The sequence below is a fragment of the Heptranchias perlo genome, chromosome 20, assembly GCF_035084215.1.
Source record: "Heptranchias perlo isolate sHepPer1 chromosome 20, sHepPer1.hap1, whole genome shotgun sequence".
NCBI lineage: Eukaryota > Metazoa > Chordata > Chondrichthyes > Hexanchiformes > Hexanchidae > Heptranchias > Heptranchias perlo.
Genome location: NC_090344.1, coordinates 45,866,861 through 45,890,473, shown reverse-complemented (window position 1 = coordinate 45,890,473; position 23,613 = coordinate 45,866,861). Strand labels below are relative to the sequence as shown.

Here is a 23,613-nt window from a genome sequence, read left to right as displayed (position 1 = left end):
TCACATTGCTGCCCTGTATTGACAGTCCCCCATTTTCAGAGCAGATACACAACCAACACGTGGAAAATTACCAACTGAAATGAAGAAGTTATCATGTGTTCTGGGAATCAGAAAATCGGTAAGAAGTCATTTATTTTTTTGAAATAGGGAGCTAAGTCATCAAGGTCTTCATTTCAATTACTTTGAACAGGAGGAATAATATTTTTGTTGCAATTGCGACACAATTTTGCTTTTCAGATCTAATACGTGTGTGTTTTTTGGGAGGAGGAGGAGGAGTGGTGAAATTCATGAAACATTTGAGGATGTTATGTCAGTCAGTCACCATGTATTTCTTTTTGGCCCCTCACTATCCTGTGTGTCAGGCATGGTGAAAGAGGAATGTAAATGGGTAGGTGATCAACTTTTACTGAATGGAAAGGAAACTCAACACAGCAATAAGTTAGCAGCCCCCACCCTCAGAATGGGTCAGTTCCCTGTTCCCCCCCCCCCACTCGTCTGCTGCAATATCCACTGATTTTTCTCTCGTATACCAAAAGCAAAAATCACGCCAAGATTAGAAACATGCAAATTTCTGACATGATACCTGGTAAATAGCAAACATTAATGGAATTAATGGAGTGGGCTGGGATGAACACGTCCCAAACACACACAAAAAAAAAAGCACCTTTTCCCGAATTCAAGTGAGGCAGGGAACTTCCAACACCTTCTTGAAATTGGGCAGTAAATAACAGAAAAGTAACAAAATAAAAATCGGTTCATCAGTTTCCACCGGAAGTGTGTCTCCCCCCCAACCCCGCCGCCCCCACTGTTTGGGAGGGCACCCAATGCAAAACACCTTCAGGAAACACAAACTTTTGTAGAAGCATTTTATTTATTTATTTTATCAGCAAAGATAGAAAACAGAAACCAATATATTAACAAGCAGGTGAACTTGTATCAAAGGACAGACTTTAAAAACAGCATGTGTGACTCCAGCATACAGTAATAAAATAGAATCAAAAGCATCTTAGAGACAGGCACACAATATAAACAACGAGGTTCTTTGAGTTATGGCAGGTTTCAGAAGGTGCTGCACTTATTTTGCCCAAGTCACAAAACAGCTGTCAAACATCTGACAGCCATGCTTTTCACACACAATACAATTATTCTACTTGTGTATCAAACTCAATGCCAATTGGAGTGGTATTAATACAGATTAAATTGTATAAATAGGTACAGTTTTGTCTATTTTTTTTGGATATAGACTTCCATTCATATAATTTTTCTTTTAAAAACCTCAAAGCTTCAGCTGTCCCTTACCTTGCCTGTGTAGCAGTGCCACCACCAGCACATCAGGACTTCAAATCATACCTGCATACAAATAAGTTGCTCCACTATTTTACACTGGTTTTCGTAAAAACGCCTAGAAATCTAGAGTCACATCAACTGGTACACTTAATGGATACAAAAGTACGCAACGAGAACACCTGGTTTGGCTGTGTAACTGAAATCCAAGTATGCTTACCATGTTAACATGCATGATGGTCGCACTTTCATTGAAGCAAATGAGTGAGTTTGCGGGGTGACCTACTTAAGGACCAGTGACTTTTTTTCTGGTGAGCAGGCTTGGGGTGTGAGCTGCATACAGGTCAATACAGTCAGCCTGAAAGCCCACTTCTTGAAAGAAACTGTATGAAAGCAGTAATTCTCCCCCCTCCAATTTAGGCAGTGCTACTATCCTCCACGTTCAGAAGGAACAAATCAGGACAGGGTCAAGAATTACAGATGTTTTAAAATTCAGCCCAGTTGCTAGATCAGGAAAAAAAATTGTGACGTTCGCCACTCCTGGACATAATTGTTCCCAATATCCAAAGTCGGAGTGCAGCTTCTCAGAATGCTCTTCGGAGCGATCAGATGCAGTGAAACTACTTACATCATTTAACGTCACCGTGCTGCATGCACCTGACTCTCAACGGTGATGAAATGAGCTGTCTGAATTCTCTTGCTTACTTAGGATGATGGGCCGCCTGCCTTTAAGTGGCACTCTTTTCTTTGAATGACTCATCACTCCAGGGCAGAAAATCTTAATCGAAATACTAACACCATAAATTGCAGCAAAGGTTAGGGTTCCACAGCATCCAATGTTCTCACTAGCATGCATGGCATTTCATTTTCATTTAGACCTGAGCACGTCAGAAATGCAAAAATAAAGCTTCACATCATTTGATCCTGCACTTCTCAACTGCACTTTTTTCCAAAAGATTTAAAACTAACGTCAAAAAACTCTCAGCCTCACACATATGGACATCTGAAAGTATATCTGACTTGAAAAATTATGTCCCAATATCATACAGTCTCAAACACTAACCAAACATCCGTTTCCCCACGACAGTTTATTGCTTCATTTCGAGGTGAATTTTCTTTTGTGATAAGCAAGGTGCAAAGGATAGCAGTTTTGGAGAGTGAATTCATTTGGGCTTCTGGCACCCAGGTACATCTCCAAACCTCCCCAGGTGAGGTAACGCACAGACAAGAGGTAGGGTACAGCCTTCTCACAATGTCACAAAACAAACTCTCCGACTACATCCACAGCAATGCAGAGATTTCTACTTCCCATACCCTCAGGGCCAGCTGCAAGATAAATGTGTATCACAGATTAAACTCCCTAAAGAATCTCTTCCACTCCCCCCCTCCTCCAACATTGGTAGCCCGAAAACTTTTAATTGCTTTTTGAAATAATACAAACACAAAATTAATTCTGTGCCACTTCTGGAGCCTTGGAAACAGCCAATTTCAGAGAAAAAAACCCATGGGGGTTGGGAGGCTTTGATGGTCACCTCACAGACATTTGAAGGTTCCTATCCAAAGCTCAACACAAACCTTTACCGCAGTCGAAACTGAACTCAGAACCTGGATTTATTAAATTTAGGATGTGTGGAAAAAAGTCAAGATTTTTTTTTAAAAAGCATCAACTTATTTGGGCTGAAATGTCTTTTTAAAAAAAAAGTAACTTTTTTAAAAAAAGAGTGAATGTGGGAAAGAGCCCACACCAAGAGAGTTAAATTGAAAAGTCCTGAAGATTTTTTTTAAATTTCAGCTGACCCCGCTGATGGCCTCAGAGTGAGATTGCCCAATTAGTGCCAGTCAAATTACAGGCAGTCTTGTACTATGGACAGATGTCCACTGGGAACTGGCTTGACACCACCAACCCCCCCTCCCCCCTCTCCCACCCAGACTCCCCTTCACAGTCAACCTGAAGAGACTTTCAGTCCACCAGTCTGAACTGGATTGAAGCCCAGGTTTGTGGAACTAAAAAGGTCAATGTTCTGCTCATTCTACTCCACTGCACAACTCAAACCCCTTTCCCTTTTGCACTCCCGAGGTCACACGAGGTCAGATTTAGTGTCAGACATGATTGACAGTCAATTGTCTCGGACTCTGTTCAAATTATTTTCCCGGGATCAAGGTCAGGCTTTGTATTTTTCTTTAGACGCACTAACAAGCAGCAAAACTGCTAAGAACAGTCTGCCCAACACTGAACACAGTTAAAATGTTTGGTTTGTGACAAAAGTACAACTGGCATTTTCTCACAACATTTTTCCTCTTCGAAAATCATAAGACTGTTTTAAAAAAAATACAAATATATCAAAAGCGTTTATAAACTTTGCAGATCTAGAAGATAGGTGTTAAAGTTGTCACAAACCACGTTTTTGTATTGCGAGTTACAAGAAAAACACGAATAAGCAAAAATTTAAATGAGTTAATCTTACTGAGCCACAGACTTCCCCGGGGAATAAGCCCGAGTAGCTAAAAGCTACAAGTGACGACAGAGCATTTATAAGTTATTAACCGCAGAGTACTGAATGCTCCTTTCGAAGGCTTTTAAAATGTATCTATGTGGTTGTGTAAAGGCGCTTTCAAGTTAGAGTAGTGTGGCCAATGGACGTCAGAAACCCATTTTTTGTGGGTTTTGCGAATTGCCGTTGGAACCCCTGGCTGTTTCTGGCCTGTCTATGGTAATGGGGGAAGCGGGGGGGGGAATCAAACGGAGAAGAGTAGAACCAAGAGGCCAGTATAGCACCACTCTCCTGAATCTGGCTCAGCAACATAAAAGTGCAACCTAAGGTTTTATGTAAATATATACAATTACAACATGAGCTTGCTGCAGAAACATTCAACCTTTAATTACGCACACACACGCGCACACACTGTGCAAAAGCTTCAGTAAAACACTTACTTCTCTGTAAAACTATCCTTTCCTTGTACTGTACCCCTAATCTACCATCTCAATGATGTAATGCAATATCCTCTTGTGGTTGTATCTGCAGCATTCAGTGAGCGGAGCAGCTGTACATCAGCTAAGAATGCCAACAGTGAAACGTTTATTGAGAAAGCTCCAGAAATTTATTAGAACAAAATCTGAACTGCATGCATTACTAAAAAATAAATCAGGTTTGGGGTCTGCACTAAACACATTCTTGGAGTTCGGTGACTGAAGAAATCATTGACGTTTTATTTTCATGGTTCTAGATGTCACTCGACCACCTCCATTGTCTTCAAGACCTTGAAGCATGTTCCTGACCACTGTTCATTTTTTAAACTTAATAATCCAACCACCCAGCAGCACCAAAGTTTGCCTTTGTCGCCCAGTCTCGACTGCATTCGGAGCCTTCTACCATACTCCCAGATCGTTTGTCTTCATTTTGTTCATAACACTCAATATTTTTTTTCCTCTCCCTGTGCTCCTGAAAAGCTCCAAGTGTTAGTTTACAGGTTCACTGGTAGGAGCTCAGCCAGTGATTGCTGGCAGGCTATAACGAGGCCCGATCATAAGCCCGATCCTGTCCCAAAACTTCTACACACAGTTGTATCTGGGGCTTTGCTGGACATTGAGCAGGAGCAGGAACCCTAGCCAGTGTTAACCACCCGATACCGGGGACCTTGGATAATTTCAGTGCCCCCTCTGCTGCCCCGGCTAAGATTGGCCAACTAACCTGGGACTTCCTAGAGTTGACGGTATCGCCTGCCAAGCCAAATGGAGACAGCTTCTCAGAGTTAACTCAGTGAAACCAAATGCTAGTTTTGAATGAGGTGATGAAAGCCTCCAGTACTCTTAGGGTTAATTGCCTTGTACTGGCACACTCTCACGTGTTCACAGCACACTGGGAAAGAACAACTTCTTCAGTTAGAGTTGGACGAAAAACGCTGAATATCAGAGGCTTCAGACAGCTATGAACTTACGCTACCAGAGAGCATCACCACTGTACAACCAAACACCTCCTTAGACTCTTCCTTTAGGAGTTCTGGTGATGTTAATTTATAAATTGTTTTAATTTTTTTTTTAAATAAAACAATTCAGAAAAGAAAATTATAATTTGAACACAATCGTTATTTGCTCCCTTCCCCCACCCCACACATAATATATATCATTTGAGGATACAGCTGATTGCAAAAACATCCAACGTTCAAGTGGCACCAAGGTCCTCAAGAGTTTGTGGAATGATAGTCCAGAGACGAGGTAGGGTACGTGTTCGGTGCAGAATTGATACCCAGCAGGAGTGGCCCGTATCCTTCACTGCCTTGGTCCCACTGGTAAACAAAATAAATGACGTAAATGAGGACGTGCCCAGTCACAATAGAATATAATCCAGCTCCATACAAAAGCATCTTTAGCGCTCATCAGAGCAAGGGACATCCGTTCCTGTAAATGGAACACCTCTCAATCTCCACCACTCGAGTGTCAGCATTGAGTACTCTCAGGCCAGAAAGTTAAGGCTACCTCAACTCCACCCAATCTCATTAGGGCGAGAGGGGTCAGCGCCAGGGAACTTCCCGGTTTTTTTTTTAAACAAGTAGTCACTCCCAGGTGAGGTGAACCGTAGCCAGACACAAAATCCAGCTCCTTTTATACAAACTCTTAACTCCCAACCTTATTCAACCTGTTGCCGCAGGTCTATCTGCAGCCCCTGGGATCTGGCAATCCAGCTCCTGGAGCCCAAACTGCTTAGCCTGCTTTGTTCTGTTTGAACTTTGTGGGTCTAGAGGTTTAGAAGACTGTTGCCTCACTGATGGATAAACTCGAAGTCAGGGCACCAAGATCAGTTTGATTCAGCAACTTGAGATACATACAAATCAATGGAAAACAAACTTAAATTGTGTGTGTAGCACAGGTCTCCATGCGATGCATCTAAAATCAGCAAAGACAAAAACTTGGACGCTCTTGGCATATTGCACCGTGTGACAATTCCATTTGCCACATCAGCGGTCCTTGTCGCCTGAGAGATAACCCATTGAGTGCCAAATTGGAGACAGCGTTTGGTTATTAGCCACAGCTACAAGGAGCTGGTTTGAGGCCTGTCCAAACTCTCCTCTCCTCTCCCCCACCATGTCTGGAATGAATTCAAGCCAAGGGTGAAGGAACAGTCAGTTAACCCACTGGATCATCCAGTCCCTACAAACCTTCACAGTTACAAAAGATAGAGCAGCAAAGAAACGAGAGAAACGAGAAGGAAAGAAAGTTTGTGTCAAGATTTGACGGTCTGAAAGTAGCAATCTAAGAAAAACTGAATTCAGCTTGCAAGGGATTGCCCACAGCTGCGAACAGTGAGTGGTTTTACTGCATAACATTGACTTTGGGACGCATTCCCCAAGGGACCACAATGATTCCTTCTGTTATCTCAACTCTATTTTATGTGCAACGTCTGGAGGACTGCATGGTGAAACCACCAAAGCACCAAGAGAATTAAGGCCACTGCCATCACTGGTTTGAGTTGAGTACTCAAATCTGCCAACCAGATGTGTTGCCTTTCCCAAGTGCCTCGCTGCAGTTTTCGGGGATGTATTTCTTCCCTGTAAAAAGTGATAAATTGGCCTTCCCGAATGGGAGCCACGCTATGCTTTCTGTTTCCAGCTGAGCTGTAGGAGTCGCATGACATCCAGAAACTGCAGTTGCCTCACTAGCAAAACACAGTGGCCAACAGGAAGCAGCTAATATATCTAGCAGTCTTACATCCAGCGTATGGTCACACTCCTGACGTTACACTTGTTACAGCTGCAAAACAATCTCTTCAAAAAAAGACAAAGTCAAGTCTTAGCCGAACACTGAAAACAAAGCAGAACGGGCTCGAGGGGCTGAATGGCCCACTCCTGTTCCTAACCTCTAACTGACCTGAGGAATTTAAGAACACCTTCGATGACTTGAAATCTGAGTACTTGAGCAGTGGCCTTAAAGGACATCAGCCAGATTAGTAACAAAGCATCACAAAACACGGTCCAGATTCCCAGCTGCCCATCAGCCCATCAGCAATGTTACACGAGATCCACTATTTTTACCAAGGTGATTCCATGAACCAGTGGCACCACAGAATGGTACCCAAGGACACTGCAGCAATGCAGAGCTTCCCTTCTAAAGCCTCACACAGTGTTCTGTCTCACAACCAGGCCATTTAAACACAGTATTGAAAAGGTACTGAGAATTCCATGACTAAGAAGCAATGCAGAGTAAAAATTGCACAATATTCCATCCTACATGCTATCCTCTTCCTCATCTTGTTAAACAAAAAGACTGATCACAGTCCTTTACTCTCACTCTGTTCTTTTTCAGAATCTCAAAACTATGGAACTCATTTCCCTTCCTCCTACAATTTTCAAGGTTTTATAACCCAACCATGGCAGCACACAACCACCACTTCCTAATTCACCTTCTTTCATTCTTTTCCATTCACATCATGTCCTATACTATCAGCCAACAACTTCTTTTCTGACTATATCCCACGACTGTCAATGCAGATCTCTCTCTTTGCTCCCCCTCTCCTCCTTCAGACATCTTATTTTAGAAAGACCAAAGTTGTACCTCATCAATGCTGCAACTCATCAATGCTGCTTCCTCAGTCGACTGGTCAGGACGCATGCTTCAGACTTCCAAAGAGGGCTCTTAAATGCCTAGTTTTCCTTCTGGCTTTTAATTATCAGGCTTCCATTAATACTTAAAAACCCTCATCCCAACATCATTGGAACTCAAATAATTTCATTCAGGCTAATAACTCGTTCAAGATGCATCAACAATTTTTGACTTGTAAACCTCTGGAACCCCAAGGCAATATCATGCAGAAGACATGCAGAAACATTGCTCCCAATTTCTGGGATGTCCAGGTCTTTGCGCTCCAGCCATTCAACGGTAAATCTTATCCACATTTTTTTCACTACTTCATTTTTTTTTGAGGGGGTTGGGTCGAGAGAGAACAGAACAGTGTTAATGTCAAGTCAAACTAATAGCATGACATTATTGTGCACACAAAAACTGATCAATACATAGAATGGATTTCTGGATAGAGTCGGAAAGGCGTAAACCCTGGACTCAGTTAAGTACCAGTTGGAGCTGCAATGGAGGGCGTTCTAAATGGATGGGCAAAGGGGAGAGGAAGGCCCTTACTCATCTGTAATTATCCTGTGAAACTAGAAGTCAGCATTCCTATTATTAAGTGAAGGTACAAAGCAAAACTGCTCATTTACTTTCCTCAAAGGGCAATACAAATCTCAAACCAACAAATCCATTAGGCAATACTCTGCAAAAAAAAACCATCGTCTTTAAACACTTTACAGGATTGAGAAAATAAAATTACTTCATCAGGGAGCGAACCCCAAGATTCAAGTGAACAGAACTACACTGAACACAGTCACAAGGATATATTGGCGCTTGTTAAGGCAGTGACAAGTTCATATCAATATATTTCTGAATCAAACGAGACACGCAAATAACACGATTAAGTGGGCTAAATTTGTAAGAAAAAAAATCCAAAACAGGTGACATGAACACAGCCATCAGGAAAACAGATTGGGTGGAATTAATGGTAGCAGATTGAATTGCTGCAACACATTATAACTATTATAATGAAACCGAATTCAAAAGCAGCACGCAAATAAATTAATGTTCTGCAGGTGTGGTAATTACTTGCAAATTGTATTTCCTGTCAGTGTGTTAAAAAAGGCAGAATGCACATATGATGTATCTTGACAAAGATATTTTTTAAACTTGGTGTAATCAGTCCTCATTTCTTCTCTCTCCCCTCTGCATCCACACCACACTCTTCTGCTGGAGGAGGTGAGCCTGTACATTCAACGCCATCTCCAACCTGCAGCCCACACTGGCCCTCACTCAATCCAGCAGAAGGAGTGCTCGTGCTCCAGGCAGGAGAGAAGGCATGGAAAATGAAATGAGATGTAGCAGGGTGTTGTCACTCTAAAATTAACCTTTCGCCTCCAGGACCCGAGTATCAATCCAGCGCAGACTGATGGGACACAAACCTGGCATTGCTGCCAGTGACTTGGGTTCTTCGGTCAAACTCCCAACTCAGTGACTTGTGATTGATTTGACAGCACCAAACTGTTCACAACCTAACAGTGCCATTCACAGGACACAGGAAGGACACCTGCAGGAAACGGTGGCAGCTGGGAGAGTCCTACTCAACCTGGGGTTAAAGCACATTTCTGGGTATGGAGAGGGAGAAAGGGGTGAGGGAGATAGAGACAGAGCGAGCGAGGGAAGAGAGAGAGAGACAAAGGAGGCGAGAAAGAAAGAACGAACGAACGAACGAACAAGCTTTACCTTGAACCCATATAAAATCTCCCCAAGTCAGAGAATGTAGTTGAACACTATTGTCTAAATCCCTGCTCATGTAGACTTCATACCAGGGCAAATTTGCCATTCATTTTTTTTTAGGACTTTTAAAGTAAATCCTAATTAAAACTAGAATGGTGCAAAGCCAGTTAAAAAAATGTTGGTCTCCAATTCTGCACAGTTTTGAACAAATATATCTCCAGCTCTACATTGGTATAAAGCCACATACTGGATTTCTTTTTAAACATGCTGATATTTGCACATTTGTGCACCACAGATTCCTGGGGTTGTATCCCAGCTGCTCTGCTGTGTACCGCATGAAGTCTGCATGATGCCTTAGAGTTGTTCCGCCTTCTGCCTGGAGTCATTCCAGTAGAAAATTTACTCCAGGTACCAGCCAGAATAACCTTAAACCATCAGGATGAATGGAGCATAATCCTACTGATTCACTTGATGCATAGCAGACCCGCTGCATCAAGATGCCCAGCAGAATCATACGTCAGCAGTCCTGTAGCAGAGAAAGTTCACACTTCTTCATGGTTGGACGTTGCCATCACCAATCTATCTTACAGCGAAGGTGATGGTACATGAGGGTCTTTGGTGAGAAAGTACTTCACTTTGTGTTTCTGCTTAAGATGGAGCTGTGACCAGTCCTGTAAGTTCATACCTTAGTTTTTCCACACTTCATCTTCCACTACTAAAACTTCTGTCTTCATAAATGGCAATCTCGATCTGCAAGGGCCAGGATTAAGGAAACAAATGGGGTATTCGAAGCATCACTGGCATAATTCAACACAGCAGATTTTCTTCGTAGACATTTGCAAATAATGAATTTGTAAACAGCAACATTTTGTTGATACAAATCCTCATGAACCTTCGTCATTTTATCTGTGTGCGTTAATTGATTCAGAATGTAACCTCAGCTTCCCAGTTGTCCTAATCACAGCGTTCTTGAATTTTTTTTTAAAAACTCAAGTGTATCTGTCCCCCCTAAAAACATTAATTACTACCATAATTTTTTTGACCATCATTTATAAAAGGAGTGCTTCATCAGATTACTTCCAAGTTGAATCCCCCTCCCTGTTCCACTAACAGGACTTCACAAACTCCCCCCGACAGCACTGGAGACAAATGCACCATTCAAGCGTATCGTGAAACCACGAAAATCAGAAGGTCCCACATTCAAATGCCTGGTCGATGGCGAGCGAGTTCACCACAGGTGAGGCAGCAGTTGCGTTACAACCTGGCCTCAGCAGCCCTCTGCTGCAGCAGGACAACAAAACATCCAATGTTCCCAACACGTTGGGCGAGGATAGGAGCGAGTTTTGTTGTGAGGTCCTCCACGGTAGAACTGCCCAGTGATCCGCACAACAAAAAGAGCCACTTGGAATAAAGTATCAAAGGGTTGCAGATGCCAGTGGAACCGCATCCCAGCTGAGACAGCACCTTGAGGGTAGAAGTTGTTAAAATGAAGGGAAACATTAAATACAAGCAAAGGGGCTCCACATTTACAGGTGTAACATACTGGACTAGGTTCAAGTTATTCATGCACATTTCGAACAAAGACCATCAGAAACAATTTCTGCAGAGAGTTACTTGTTCCTTCAGATCAACAAATATTGTTCAAATGGTGAGAGACAACAGTGACTGGGGGAAAAAAACATAGGTGCCAGTGACACATTGCCAAGGAAATCAGTGTTGATCAAATCAGGCTTCGTGTGACCATATAACAGGCAGGGAAACAATATTTTCATTTTTCTGAGTCCAACCAGGTCAGGTCCAATTTCCCAAACAATTTTTCACTTGTATGGTTATTACTGGCAGCTGCAGACAATCTGTAACCTATGTAGTTAGGCTGAAGTAATTGATTAACTACCATGCCCTTCATTACACAGCTAAAAGTGAAGCCAAGAAGTCCACTATTGTGCAGGGTTAAAGGGAGTGAATTTTGCAATCCAAACCCTGAAAATGAAAAATTAACCAAAATATGATTAATTTTGATGTGTTTTTTCTTGTTGTTTGTTTTTCCTTCATTACTTTTGGATAATTAACCATGAATGATGACTCTGTCGGGCAAAAGGGGCCTGGAGTTGGTAGCAGCCCAAGAGTCTGTGAAGGAGCTGAAGTCGTATCAGCGATCGAGAGAAAAAGAGAGAGAGAGAGAGAGAGAGAGAGAGAAAGATATGAAATAAGGCTTCTTCAGCCATTGTGTCATTTGTAAATTCATAAACCTCAACTGAGACCAGAGATTAGAAGACACACCTACCCCCATACACAAACAGGGAACGACAGATCTAGAACAGAATTGGATGAAGGAATACAGTTCTATATTCAAGTTTGCAGATGACACTAAGTTAGGAGGTACATTAAGTTGTGTGGACGCGAACAGGAAGTTACAAAGGGGAAACAGCCAGACTAAGTGAGTGAGCAAAACTATGGCAGATGGAGTTCAATGTGGGGAAGTGTGAGGTCATCCACGTTTCATCTGAAAAATACAAAATCGGAATTATTTCTTCATGGGGAGACACTAGGAACGGTGAAAGAAAAAAGGGAATTAGGTGTCCATGTACACAAATCACTAAAAGCTAGTGCACAGGTGCGAAAGGTGATCAGAATGGCTCATTTAACGTTGGCCTTAATCTCACGGGGGTTGGAATTCAAGAGTGAGTAAGTGATGCTTCGGTTGTACAGTGCCTTGGTGAGACCTCATCTGGATACTGTGTTCGGTTTTGGGCACCGAACCTCAGGAAAGATTTATTGGCCTTGGAGGGGGTGCAGCGCACATTCACCAGAGTGATACTGGGCTGAGAGGGTTGAATTATGAGGCCAGGTTACATGAAGTTGGTTTGTGTTTCCTCGAGTTTAGATGGTTGAGGGGTGTGCTAATCAAGGTCTTTAACATGATAAAAGGATTCTATAAAGGTCGATACAGAGAAACTATTTCCTTTGGTGGAGGAATCCAGAGCAAGGGGGCATAATTTTAAAATTAGAGCGAGGCCATTCAGGAGTGATGTCAGGAAGCACTTTTTCACAAAAAGGGTAATGGAAATATGGAACTCTCTCCACCAAAAGTCTGTGCTTGCTTGGTCAACTGAAATTTTCAAGATTGAGACCGATAGATTTTTGTTAGGTATCAAAGGATGTGGAGCAAAGGAGGGTAGAGTTGAGGTGCAGATCAGCCATAATCTAATTGAATGGCGGAACAGGCTCGAGTGGCTGAATGGCCTCCTCTTGTTCCTATGAATACCAATACTGCAGAGTAGGGCAGTTTGGTGGTTATATTACTGGACTAGCAATCTAGAGGTCTTGAGTCCAAATTCCACAACAGCAAGCTATTAAACAGAGTTTAATAAATTTAGGACCAGGAAAAACTGTCCATGAAAGCTGCTGGATCGTCATAAAAACCCATCACCACGTTAAGAAGTCTCCAATCCAAACATGTACTTGTGTATCTGATACAGAGTGCACATATTCTCCCCAATGGGACACAATCTAAATCCAAAGAGCATAGGCATAGATTGGCACAGCTAAGGCTTAGGGACTCCTTAGGGTAATACTCCAATTCAACCAGCGAAAACAACATATTTTACCAGTACTGAGCGAGATTGATTCGTTGAGTTATCTGAAGAGTGGAAAGAATCCAGGACCCCAGGGACAGCTCTATCCTTGCAGGTTACACTCATGAACCAAGCTGGCATGCCAATCGTCAACAGTGCGCTAGACCTGCCTGGTTTAGTTATTGGATTTTGAAACAACATCACGAAGGCCACCTCAACCCCAAAGAGATTCCACTTAACCTCCCACCGCCCAACCACTAGGAAGATCGTTGACATGAAGAAGCTGTACTTATCCCACTGCCTCTGACAGCAGCTCATGATTCAAGGCAAGTTGGGACCTGGATGCCTTGGGGTGCAGAGTTCACCCGCTTTTATATTTAGTGCACCGACTGCCGGCACGAATAAAATGCCAGCATCAATAAAACCAGCCTTCTGTGCGCTGAGGCTCGTCTTGCACACCACACAGCTTTTCTGCTAGCCTCTCTCATATTCTTCCTGCGTGTCTTACTGTACACGCCCATAACTCAAAACACACTACGTGAAAGAACAGAGACCGTGAAATTGCTGTGGAATTTTTGTTAAATATTAAATAGATACAATGTGTTGAATGCGTCCCAAGCATCAATCAGCCTAGGACAACATCTGTGTGACACACACACGCAACGCACGAGGCCTTCTCATATCCCGATAGCACGAGGTAGCCATTTGGGAGTCTAAAGCTTATGATCCAATTGCTTGTCATTTTCCTAACCGTGTCCAATTCAGGCTCAAGAAAAAAAAAAATAGAATCCCTGTAGTTACAGGCACATTGCCATAAGTAGTTGGCATATCTCACCAAGACCAGCAAGGTTGCAGAAGTAACTAACCATACTAAATCCAGCAAGTCAACTCCACTGGAAATGTTTTGAACCACTTGCAAAAATCTGCCATTTATTAACACAATTAATTTGAATTTTCAGGGGGTAAGTGCATTGCACGAATCATGCATTCCTGAACCACAAGAGATCAGAAAATGTCCATCACTGCACGGAGTTAGCTGATCGCACCTGGGACTTCAGGACAACAGAAAAGGGATTCACTGCCCCTTGGCTGGGAGGAGACGGGAAAAAAAAATACTCCACAGTTCCTGGACTGCTACCTGGTGACTTCTGCTAGAAAGTGAACGCACATGGACATTGAGGGGGGCAGGATCAGGTTTGGCTGCGGTGCCCTCCACAGTTCAGACGCATGCTGACAGAAACATGAAAAAAAATGGTTTCTTGGCAGAGGGCCTCGAGTCCCGCTGGCAACTGCAGAAACGTACCACAGCTTGAGTCACTACCTTCAGCACAGGAAGGGAGGAAAAGGGAAAAAAGATAAATAAATGATCTGTACGGAGTTGCTTCGCAAAAAAAAGTGACAGGGAAGATCTTGTCTGAAACCATGCAAAAGAACCTGCAGCTCAAGAAATCATGCATGAAAGGTTCCCCCTTAGTGTGCAGACATATTGACCATTTTGGCCCTACGTACGAAATTGAGGCGCAGGAAAAGACCAGCTGGTCCATCAAGCCTGCCCCACTCTCATGACGACCGGACCATCATGGCTTAACACTTCTTCCCACCTGCTCCCGCAGCCATATAATCGCCCGAGAGTTGCACAAAGAGATAAAAACCCAGGGCCAATAAGGGAAAAAAATACTTTGGAAAATGTGTCTCCGACACAATGGAACTCTTTCCCCACACCCCTGCACTTGGCTACCCCTTACTTTCCCCCCCACTTCCCTTTAAAAGCTTCCTCAAAACCCACCAAATGTCCCATTGGTCTCTTCACCTAATTTCCCTCCTATCGCTGCTCAGGTGCACCCCCTTACCCCACACAGAAACAAAGGGGGTCTCTTGGGAGGGAGGAAAATGTAAGTAAGTGGTCCCACCACCTCTTTTCCAAGATTTGCTTGTGCAAATCCAAAAAGAAAACTTTTTTAAAAATGTAAACTAAACCCTTTTCTGTAATAGTCTCAGGTTTTTAGCAAACTTTGGGGCTTAATAAATGCAAGGGTACAATTTAAAAACCAGTGAAGCCTTCAGATGGAGGTTTAATGAAGTCACGCTGCTGGTGCCTGAGGAATCCACATCTCATCGAGACCCAACTGTAGTCAGGAGAGGAGGGGGGAGAAAATAAGGGTGAATATGAACCCCATCCTCTCAAGCCTACTGCTACAATAATGGGAGAAACGTACAAAGAGTGTCCTATTTTAACCAGATGTTCGCACGTCTACCTGGAAATATTCTACAATCCAGTATTGAGGAGACATTGGATGAGCATTTTCATTCTATTGTGCTTTTTTATTACTAAGTGACATTAGTAGTACAATGAGCTCTGTGGTGGAATGATGTCTTGCTTTCATGAAGAAACACCCATCACCATCAAAAAGGGCAACTGAATCTGTACACAACCTTTTTTTTTGAAGATAAATATACCCTCGCTGTTCACAGTGGTAGTTGTTTTGATTTTTGAAAAAAAAACTTATATATATTTATAGCCAAGTGATTGAGGGATTATTCCCTAATCTGGCAGGGGGGTCCTTACCTTCTTCCATATCATTTGGACTGACAGCGACAATAGCGAGCTGTCACAACACAATATCATAATCTGTAAACAGTCCGAGGCCGCAGATAGCCAGGGATCTGTACAGCCTGCTCTGCACCTCTATCCGTGAGAGACCAGGAGTGCCACTCTTTTAATTAACAGCCGCCAACAGTGCTGACAGCTCCTTCGGAGAAGCAATACATTTCCACGGTAAATCAGGCACCACAGGGAAGCTCGCCACAGAACTTCCATTTTAAATCAGCATCAATTGCCTGTCGACACTAGATATCATGGACTACAGCAGACCATCTGAGGTCTCCTCTGTTATTTAGCGACATGACTATGCAAAACAATGGATTCAGGAGCCCGTCAAGAGAAGTTGGCTCAAGTTCAGAATGTTCGGATAGGTGGAGTCCTCACTGTCACACGTGCTTTATGGAAGCAGGGCACCGTGGAACTCCCGGTGTCACCCAGGCCTGTTCCCAGACAGGGAGCCAACTCTCACAACGTGACACAACTGGATAAATTCCTCCTGTTGGTAATTTAGGTGTGGAAACAAATTCAGCATTAGTGCAACACAAGGATTTCCCATTTTATACTTGAGGCTGATTTTTTTTCCCACTGAAATTGTCAGAAGAAATTTCACCGCTCAAGTGACCAAACCGGACGAGTGCTCAGACAGAATTTTCTGACCACTTATCAAACCAAGGTTACTTGCAAGACAAGCAGGTGGTCTCGGACTGAGAATTCTGGCTTATAATGGGTCATTGTATTCAGGCACATTGAAAGGAATTTGATAATTTATTATTTAAAGGCTGCCAAGAAAGTAATCTACTTTGATTCTCCAATTGAGGTTACACAAGACTTTCAAGAGGCTAAAAATGAAGCAGCCGAGGCTTTCACACACAACTCCTTCAGCACATGCCAAGTTTGTAAGGCAGTGTTTTATCACTTCAATGAACTTCCCAAATACTAAATGAAGCAGACTCACTTGAGAGCTATATATTACTCCTTGGTATCCAGAAGACTACTGGAGGTGCAAATTTCACACTTTGCGCTTGGATGGGCTTACACGAAAAATGCACAGAAATACAATGTTTTAATGCAAGAAAAATGCACGGTGACACGATGTTTTTTCTTTAAAGTAGGTAAAGACAATACAAATTGAACAGGTCTACACAAGAGATTTAAGTAGATGCAGTAACTGAAGGCAAATAAATCAAAAAGGTAGGTAACGGCAGAGTCCAGATCTCACCTCTCTCCTTTTTCAACTGAAGGCTTGAGATCTTCACCATCAGCGGCCTCCCAAGCTCCACCCTATATAAACTCTAACTCATCCAGAAATCAGCTGCTTGTATCATTCCCTGTACTAACTCCCATCCACTGATCACATCATGAATTTCCAACAGCTCCTTAATCTTTTCTCCATATGCAAATTTTAAAATCAGTTGCACATTCTTTCACTGTCCAGCCACTTGTTCAAAAAGTTTTATTTTATTTTCATGGCCTTGCTCCAACCTACATCCCAAACTTTTTCATAGTATAGATCTTCCACTCTTCTGACTTGGGCCTAATGTGCATTCAACTACCCCGTCCTACTGCTCAATTGTTGGTAGTGAAACCTTCAGCTGGCACTCTAGAACCTTGGTCCGAGACTCCCTCTCTCCACACCTTCAGGAGTCTCCCGATAACCCATTCCTTCAACCGTGTCAATTAACTTGTCTCTCACTTCCTGCTCGTTGGCCTTTGATGCCTTGTAAAGTGTCTCGGTAGGTTTATCACACCAAAGATGTTGCTACAGTCATTTCCCGATCTCAGCCCACATTAAATACATTACACAGGAAGGAGGCATCGAGTGTTCAATAAAAACTCTGGGTCACCTCACCACCAAGGAAGCTCTCCAGCACCTCTGAGCTACAGTTCAACAGCAAACAAGACAGTGCAGGAGACCCACGACATGGATGAGAGAAAGCCCCTCAAAAAAGGGGACTCCTCGCTCAAGAAGAAAATGACAATGTCAGGAATCTAGCAACAGGTTGCCCACCTGCCTTTTGGAGATAACAGGATGGGTGATGCAGGGGTGTCCAAGGAGGGATTGGGAAAAAGAAAATTAAGAGGAGCTAATAAATTGGTGTTTCACTGCCAGCATTTCATTTGCTTCTCAAATCACCAGTTTCCTTCTTTAAAAGGAAGGGCTTATTGCATTATTTCAGGGGATTCTGGAGGGTTTGTTCGTTTTACTTCAACTGTCTCAGTTACATGGAAAAAGAGGGTGTGATTTCGTCAAAGTTTAATCAGGATAGGAAATGCAATTATTTCTGTGTTTAAAACATGCCATAATAACATTATAAACGCTCTCTATTATGAACTTGATGGCTATATAAGGGACATAAACAGCATTCAAAACAGGTCTGCAGTTGGATCACGAAATAGCAGATGCAAAGCAGTAAAACAAAAAAGGATACAACTCTCAATCCTCTTTCAATTGGATCGACTATGACGAGGCCTCGCGGTGCATAAATCTTCTCATTCTGTTCCTGGATGTATTTGGCAATCTTTTTCAACACCTGCAGTCGAAGAATGAATCAATAATACAAACAAGAAATATATCGAAATCGATTCTGGACATGAATCTGTGCAATCATCAAATGCTCGCGTAAAAAAAAATTGTTATACAAGGATACGGGTGTATCATTTTGCACCCAACTCCACATTGGGGGCATGAGGCTAAAAAGGTCAAGAGAGGCGCTCTCTCACATTCTGAGGGATTGGAAGAAGCAGAGAGATGGGATCACATTATCGGCCCTTCCTCTCTACCATGGAAGAATGTGATGCTCAGGGAAATGGAATGGGGTGTTTGTGGTGGGGTGGGGGGGGGGGGGGGGGAAAGAGAGGGAGGGAAAGAGAAAGAGAAGATAATTGAATTTAAATTCAGATCCAGTTACACATTCTTTCTCTGTCCAGCCACTTGCTCGAAAAGTTGTATTTTCTTTTCATGAAAAGAAAGACAGATCTTTCTCACTCTTCAAACACACCACAATATGATGGACTGCACAAATCAACACTAAGTCATAACCTGGCTCACTGCATCTATACGAGTGGTGGTTTGGGAGGGAGGGGGTGCAGAAGGAGGCTCTGGTTTCTTTAAATGCGAGCACTAAGCATGCCTCTACCAACTTGTAATGTGCATTATCTGTTCATCGATGTGGCTGTCAGTCACTCTGACAATGAATGACAGAAAGGCAGCCAAGCAAGAGTCTCAAGTCACTTTAACCTCCATTCTCCATGCCTCTGACGAGCCAAAGCTGAAATGGTAGAAGCCGGATCATTTTCCAAAATCAATAATATATGACAGATATTCTCACCGGGAAGATTGTATGACCAGTACTCTCCTACCTGCTTATAAAAGGGAGCCCTTCATAGTTTAACTAAGCCTCTGCATACTATTTCAAGTCACAAGAAAGCCTCAAAATGGTCAAATCAGTGGATCAGATCAGATTTGAATCTGGTGGGTCAATCTCTGCAATCTGAATCCAAGTTTCCAGAACATAATCTGCGGAAGTCTGACAATTTCCACATTTATTTTCAAAAAAAAGAGACTATCTTTTCCACTGATTTTCTACTTATAAAGGGATAAGTGTCAGAAATACTTCCAAGTGGCTAAGTTAACATTCTCTAGAAAAAAAAGTATGTTTGGGAGTCATCCAAAACTCACATTATAGCAAGGAAGCCCAGTAGAGCAGCAGTACGTGAAGCAGTTTTACAACTAAAATGGCCTATTTCCTCTCCAAAGCTCCGTAGCGTATGTGGAATCAACTAACATGGGGGTAGCTTCTTGCATATTGAGGACTAATGTCGCAGGACTCCCAAAAGCCCTGTGCACGACAGCGGTGACAGAAGTTTGGGAACAAGTCACCCACCCACCTGCTTTCAACACTGTTGATCTATAAGAGAGAAGTGAAGACAACTAACATTGCAGAGTGTGCAAGAGCACAGCAGCAAGAAGCACACAAAACTGCACATGACAAATAAAAAGAAAGTGCAAATGCGGAGTAAAGAGAGAAAATATACAGATCAGTCAAAATCTGCAGAGAGGAGACAGGCTAATGTTTCTGATCCACACCCAAATATTAACCTGCTTTTTTCCCCCCCCTCTTTGCAGGTGCTGGTGAACTTATTACATATTTTCAGCATTTTCAATTTTTATTTCAAACGGAACGCGATGCAGTTCACAGAATTTCCAGCAGCCATATTTAATAACGTACTGAGAAGTAATATTACACACAACAACCGGCAAGAAATCCACTAGATTTTGAAAGAAATTAAACCCGTTGTGATAGATTTCTGACAGTGATTCCAATTCCATCAACTGATGATTATTCAAAAAAAATCATACACAATTAATTATCGTGGCACTGCACATTTTTAACATGACATTTACAGGAGCAAATACCGTGTAGTGACTCAGGCCATAATATGTAATCTGGAGTTGACCACGCAGGGTCAGATAACTTAGTGACAAGTAGATTGGAGTCCAAAATTTAACAACTTTACATTTTTTAAATGCAAAATTAAAACTTATGAATGTATTAACCAGAAATTAAATTCTTAATCCATGATGTTGCCATGACCTACTGTAAGAACAGAGTTACATCCGTAACAACCTTACTACCAAATCAAATAGAACCGCACTGCCTGAAAGGGTGGTGCAAGCAGAATCAAGAATAACTTTCAAAAGGGAATTGGATAAATACTTGAAGGGGAAAATTTTGCAGGGCTGTGGGGAAAGAGTAGGGGAGTGGGACTGATTGGATAGCTCTTTCAAAGAGCCGGCACAGGCACGATGGGCCGAATGGGCTCCTTCTGTGCTGTATCATTCTATAATTCTAATCTGATTCAGATCCTTGAACATATTATTAAACCCCCTCTGCCACCAAGACATTTTAAGGACGATCGACATTTTGAACTGGATTTACAACCATTTTCCTATGTTTGGGTGGGAAAGGGTTCAAGCTTATGGCTATCCAACTGGCATTCCAATTGCTAGCGTAACAAAGTACAGTATTTGGCTTGGAACAGTCCTCTTCATTTACGTAACTTGATATCCGCACTGAAAGCTCACTCACCTTTTCATAATGGGTCTCCATGCACAAGAAGACGGTGTATGCAGTCAAGCATGCCAAGCAGCCCTCCAAGTAGGACTGTCCCCCCAGCTTCTCAGCCTCCGCATAAAGGTTGTTTAGTGCCCTGATAGTTTCTTCAAACTGCTGCCTGTCAATCTGCGGAGAGTACAGTACTCACACAGGAATCACAAGGAACACAAAAGGCACCTTTTATCCAGGCTCCGCTCCCAAACAAACTGGCTATTGTTCCCTGGGAACTGAATAAGGCAAGGTTCACAGGTTCGTGCCTCAAACTTACCTCCCAAGTAAAAGCACAACAAGAAGGGGAGAAAAAAACCCCCACTAAAGTCCTGATGTTAAAAGAAACTAAGAAAATCAAAACCAGTCATGTCTCCAGATTACCTCCCTGGATTTTTATGTGGTGCAGGAAGCTTGGAGGGGGGAAAGAAACCCTCACTAATTCAGCAGTTTGCAATCACCACAGTCTGGGCAAAAAGCTCACATTGCAGAATCAAAGCTACTTCCACAACTGTGATCAGGGAGCCAAGACCAGAGAGCCACAGGAGGTACCAGTAGCACACAGCACGAGAGCTGCACGTGTGGACAGAACTCCTAATTGGAGGCGCTTTCACATTTCGCGCTCAGAGTTCGGATAGTGGGAGAGTGACATTAGTACGCCAGCTCACCATGCTTGAATTGTTAATACTGGTTCCCTATCCCATTGTCGGAATCTTAGACCCAAGAAAACAAAGATTGATTATCATGCCATCAGAATAAGGGAGCCAGTTCCAGCAATGTGAACATGGGGAGCCAGCACACTGTTACTCTCTAACTGTCCAAATTACAGAAGCACTAAATGTAAAAGCAGCTTGACACGCAGTCTTCTCAACTTTCAACAGCAATTAGTCATGCTATTTGCTCCAATTTTCCCATCATTCGTTCTATTTCCTGCAGGGAAACTACTCCTGAAAGTTAATAGCTATCCTGCACCCACTGTGTTCACTCCTCTTAAAGGGGAACTGAAGCAGCATGAACCAAAAGCTTCATGGCAGAGCCACCATGTTAGGTGCCGGGGAATGGGCACGACAGCGGATGTAATATTTACCACAGCATCAAACACTGCCATTTAGTTTCTTCCCCTTCATTGGTAGAAAGCAAGTTGTCACGGCCAGCCTATGATCCCATCTAGCAGAGGTGACAGTTGCCTTCCATCTGCGATCGCTCCAAATGGCACTTCCATTAGCTGAGAGAAACAGCTCTGTTTCCACACCAGTTCAACAGCTGACTGAAATGTCGGGAAGCTATGGAGATGAGCAAGAGGTGGTGTGGGGTGGGAGGGAAAATGTACAAAGAAAACAGTCAAACCCGAGACTCAGCTGTTCCACTGATGTATGAACAGAGCAGAGTCTCACCTCTGACTGAAGTGTCTGATTCCTGACAGCATTCCTCCCACCCAAGTGAATGGACTAGATTTGGCTGCCTCACTAAACCAACAAGAAATCGAGGTTCCTGTGAGTTTTCCTGCAGTCGACATGGCCAGCTTAAGTGCCTTCTACTGCACTTCTGAGTGTAAAATTGCCAGCAATTACGAGTCAATTAACCAAAAGACAATGCCTCTTTTTCTGATGTTAACTGAATAGTTTCTCCCATTTGTCAATTGTACTACATTTAGAGCTATAAGTCACCAGTTATAGAACTGGCTGCATGGTCAAATATGGATTGTACCAAAGCTCACATTAAACAGTAACAGCAACAAGTCAAATCCTGGAACAATGCAACTATAAGTCAAATCTGTTGTAATCAGCTGATGAGAATTTCTATGGGGGCACAAGCAAGAGTGTTTGGAGCCACACAGGACACACGCCCTGTATCAGATTTAAAGACCGAGTGAGTCAGTTCATTCTACCATCCATCCACCTTTCTGCTAAAAGAATAAGTTGGTTTCTAGCTTGCACACACGGCGGAGAGCAAGGAGTAAAGCTGAGCGAAGTGAAGTGCTTAGTATGAGAAGGGACAAACTTGAAACTGATGAATCGGCCACACAACGAAGATAGGTTAGGCGTGAGAAGAGAATTGAGGCAGAGCTTTTTCCAAAGAGCAATAGGCTTATGGGATCGGTTACCAGGAAACACAGCTACAACACACAGTGTAAAAGAATTCAAGAGACAATGCATAATTCAGAAAAGAGAAGGGACTAAGAAATATGACAACAGCAAGGGTGTTGGGTTGATGCATTAACAAGGATGGGATTTAATGTGGCCAGCGGCCTCTACGTATTCCTAAAAATTCTTGTATCCTCAAACATAGTTATAGTTCCATCTTACCCTGGTCTCCAACTCAGAGGGGAATTTAGTCTGAAACTGGCACACTGTTCCACTGGAGTAGTCTCTCTGAATGAAGACTTTAGATGTCAGTGCTGTGTTCTGTCTCAGGTCTTGCAAGCAATGTGTCTACAAAGCAGCGAACATGAAATTAAGACATAATACTCAACAAAAAGAACTGAAACCCCCAAATATTAGTCCATTTATTGACTTTCCACATCGAAAATACGATGAGTTACTCACAAAAATTTCACACAGGAGTTCCACAAAAAATTGGTTATCATAATGCCAGGTACCATTCTTGACAATATTACAAGAGCAGAGATATGAAGGCTCCCTCCCTGGCATCAAACTGACACCCATTTTTCCTTCACTACTGCCACCACTAACTCCAGTACGGTGTGCTGGATAATCCGACTACCCAGATGTATATCTATGCCACAAAGAGGGG

General features: G+C 42.8%; 1 protein-coding gene across 1 annotated transcript in view; it reads right to left on the bottom strand.

The window, feature by feature from the left end:
* Positions 1–852: 852 nt before the first annotated feature.
* LOC137335794 (golgin subfamily A member 7-like) overlaps positions 853–23,613 on the bottom strand; it is a 33,016-nt gene continuing 10,255 nt past the window's right edge. Inside the window, exons 2-6 of the mRNA XM_068001208.1 lie at positions 23,166–23,291; positions 20,845–20,997; positions 18,184–18,285; positions 10,263–10,327; positions 853–5,568 (exon numbers count right to left, since the gene is read on the bottom strand). Of these exons, the coding sequence (XP_067857309.1) occupies positions 10,280–10,327; positions 18,184–18,285; positions 20,845–20,997; positions 23,166–23,291 (429 nt within the window). The 3' untranslated portion in view covers positions 853–5,568; positions 10,263–10,279. The remainder of the gene's footprint in view (positions 5,569–10,262; positions 10,328–18,183; positions 18,286–20,844; positions 20,998–23,165; positions 23,292–23,613) is intronic.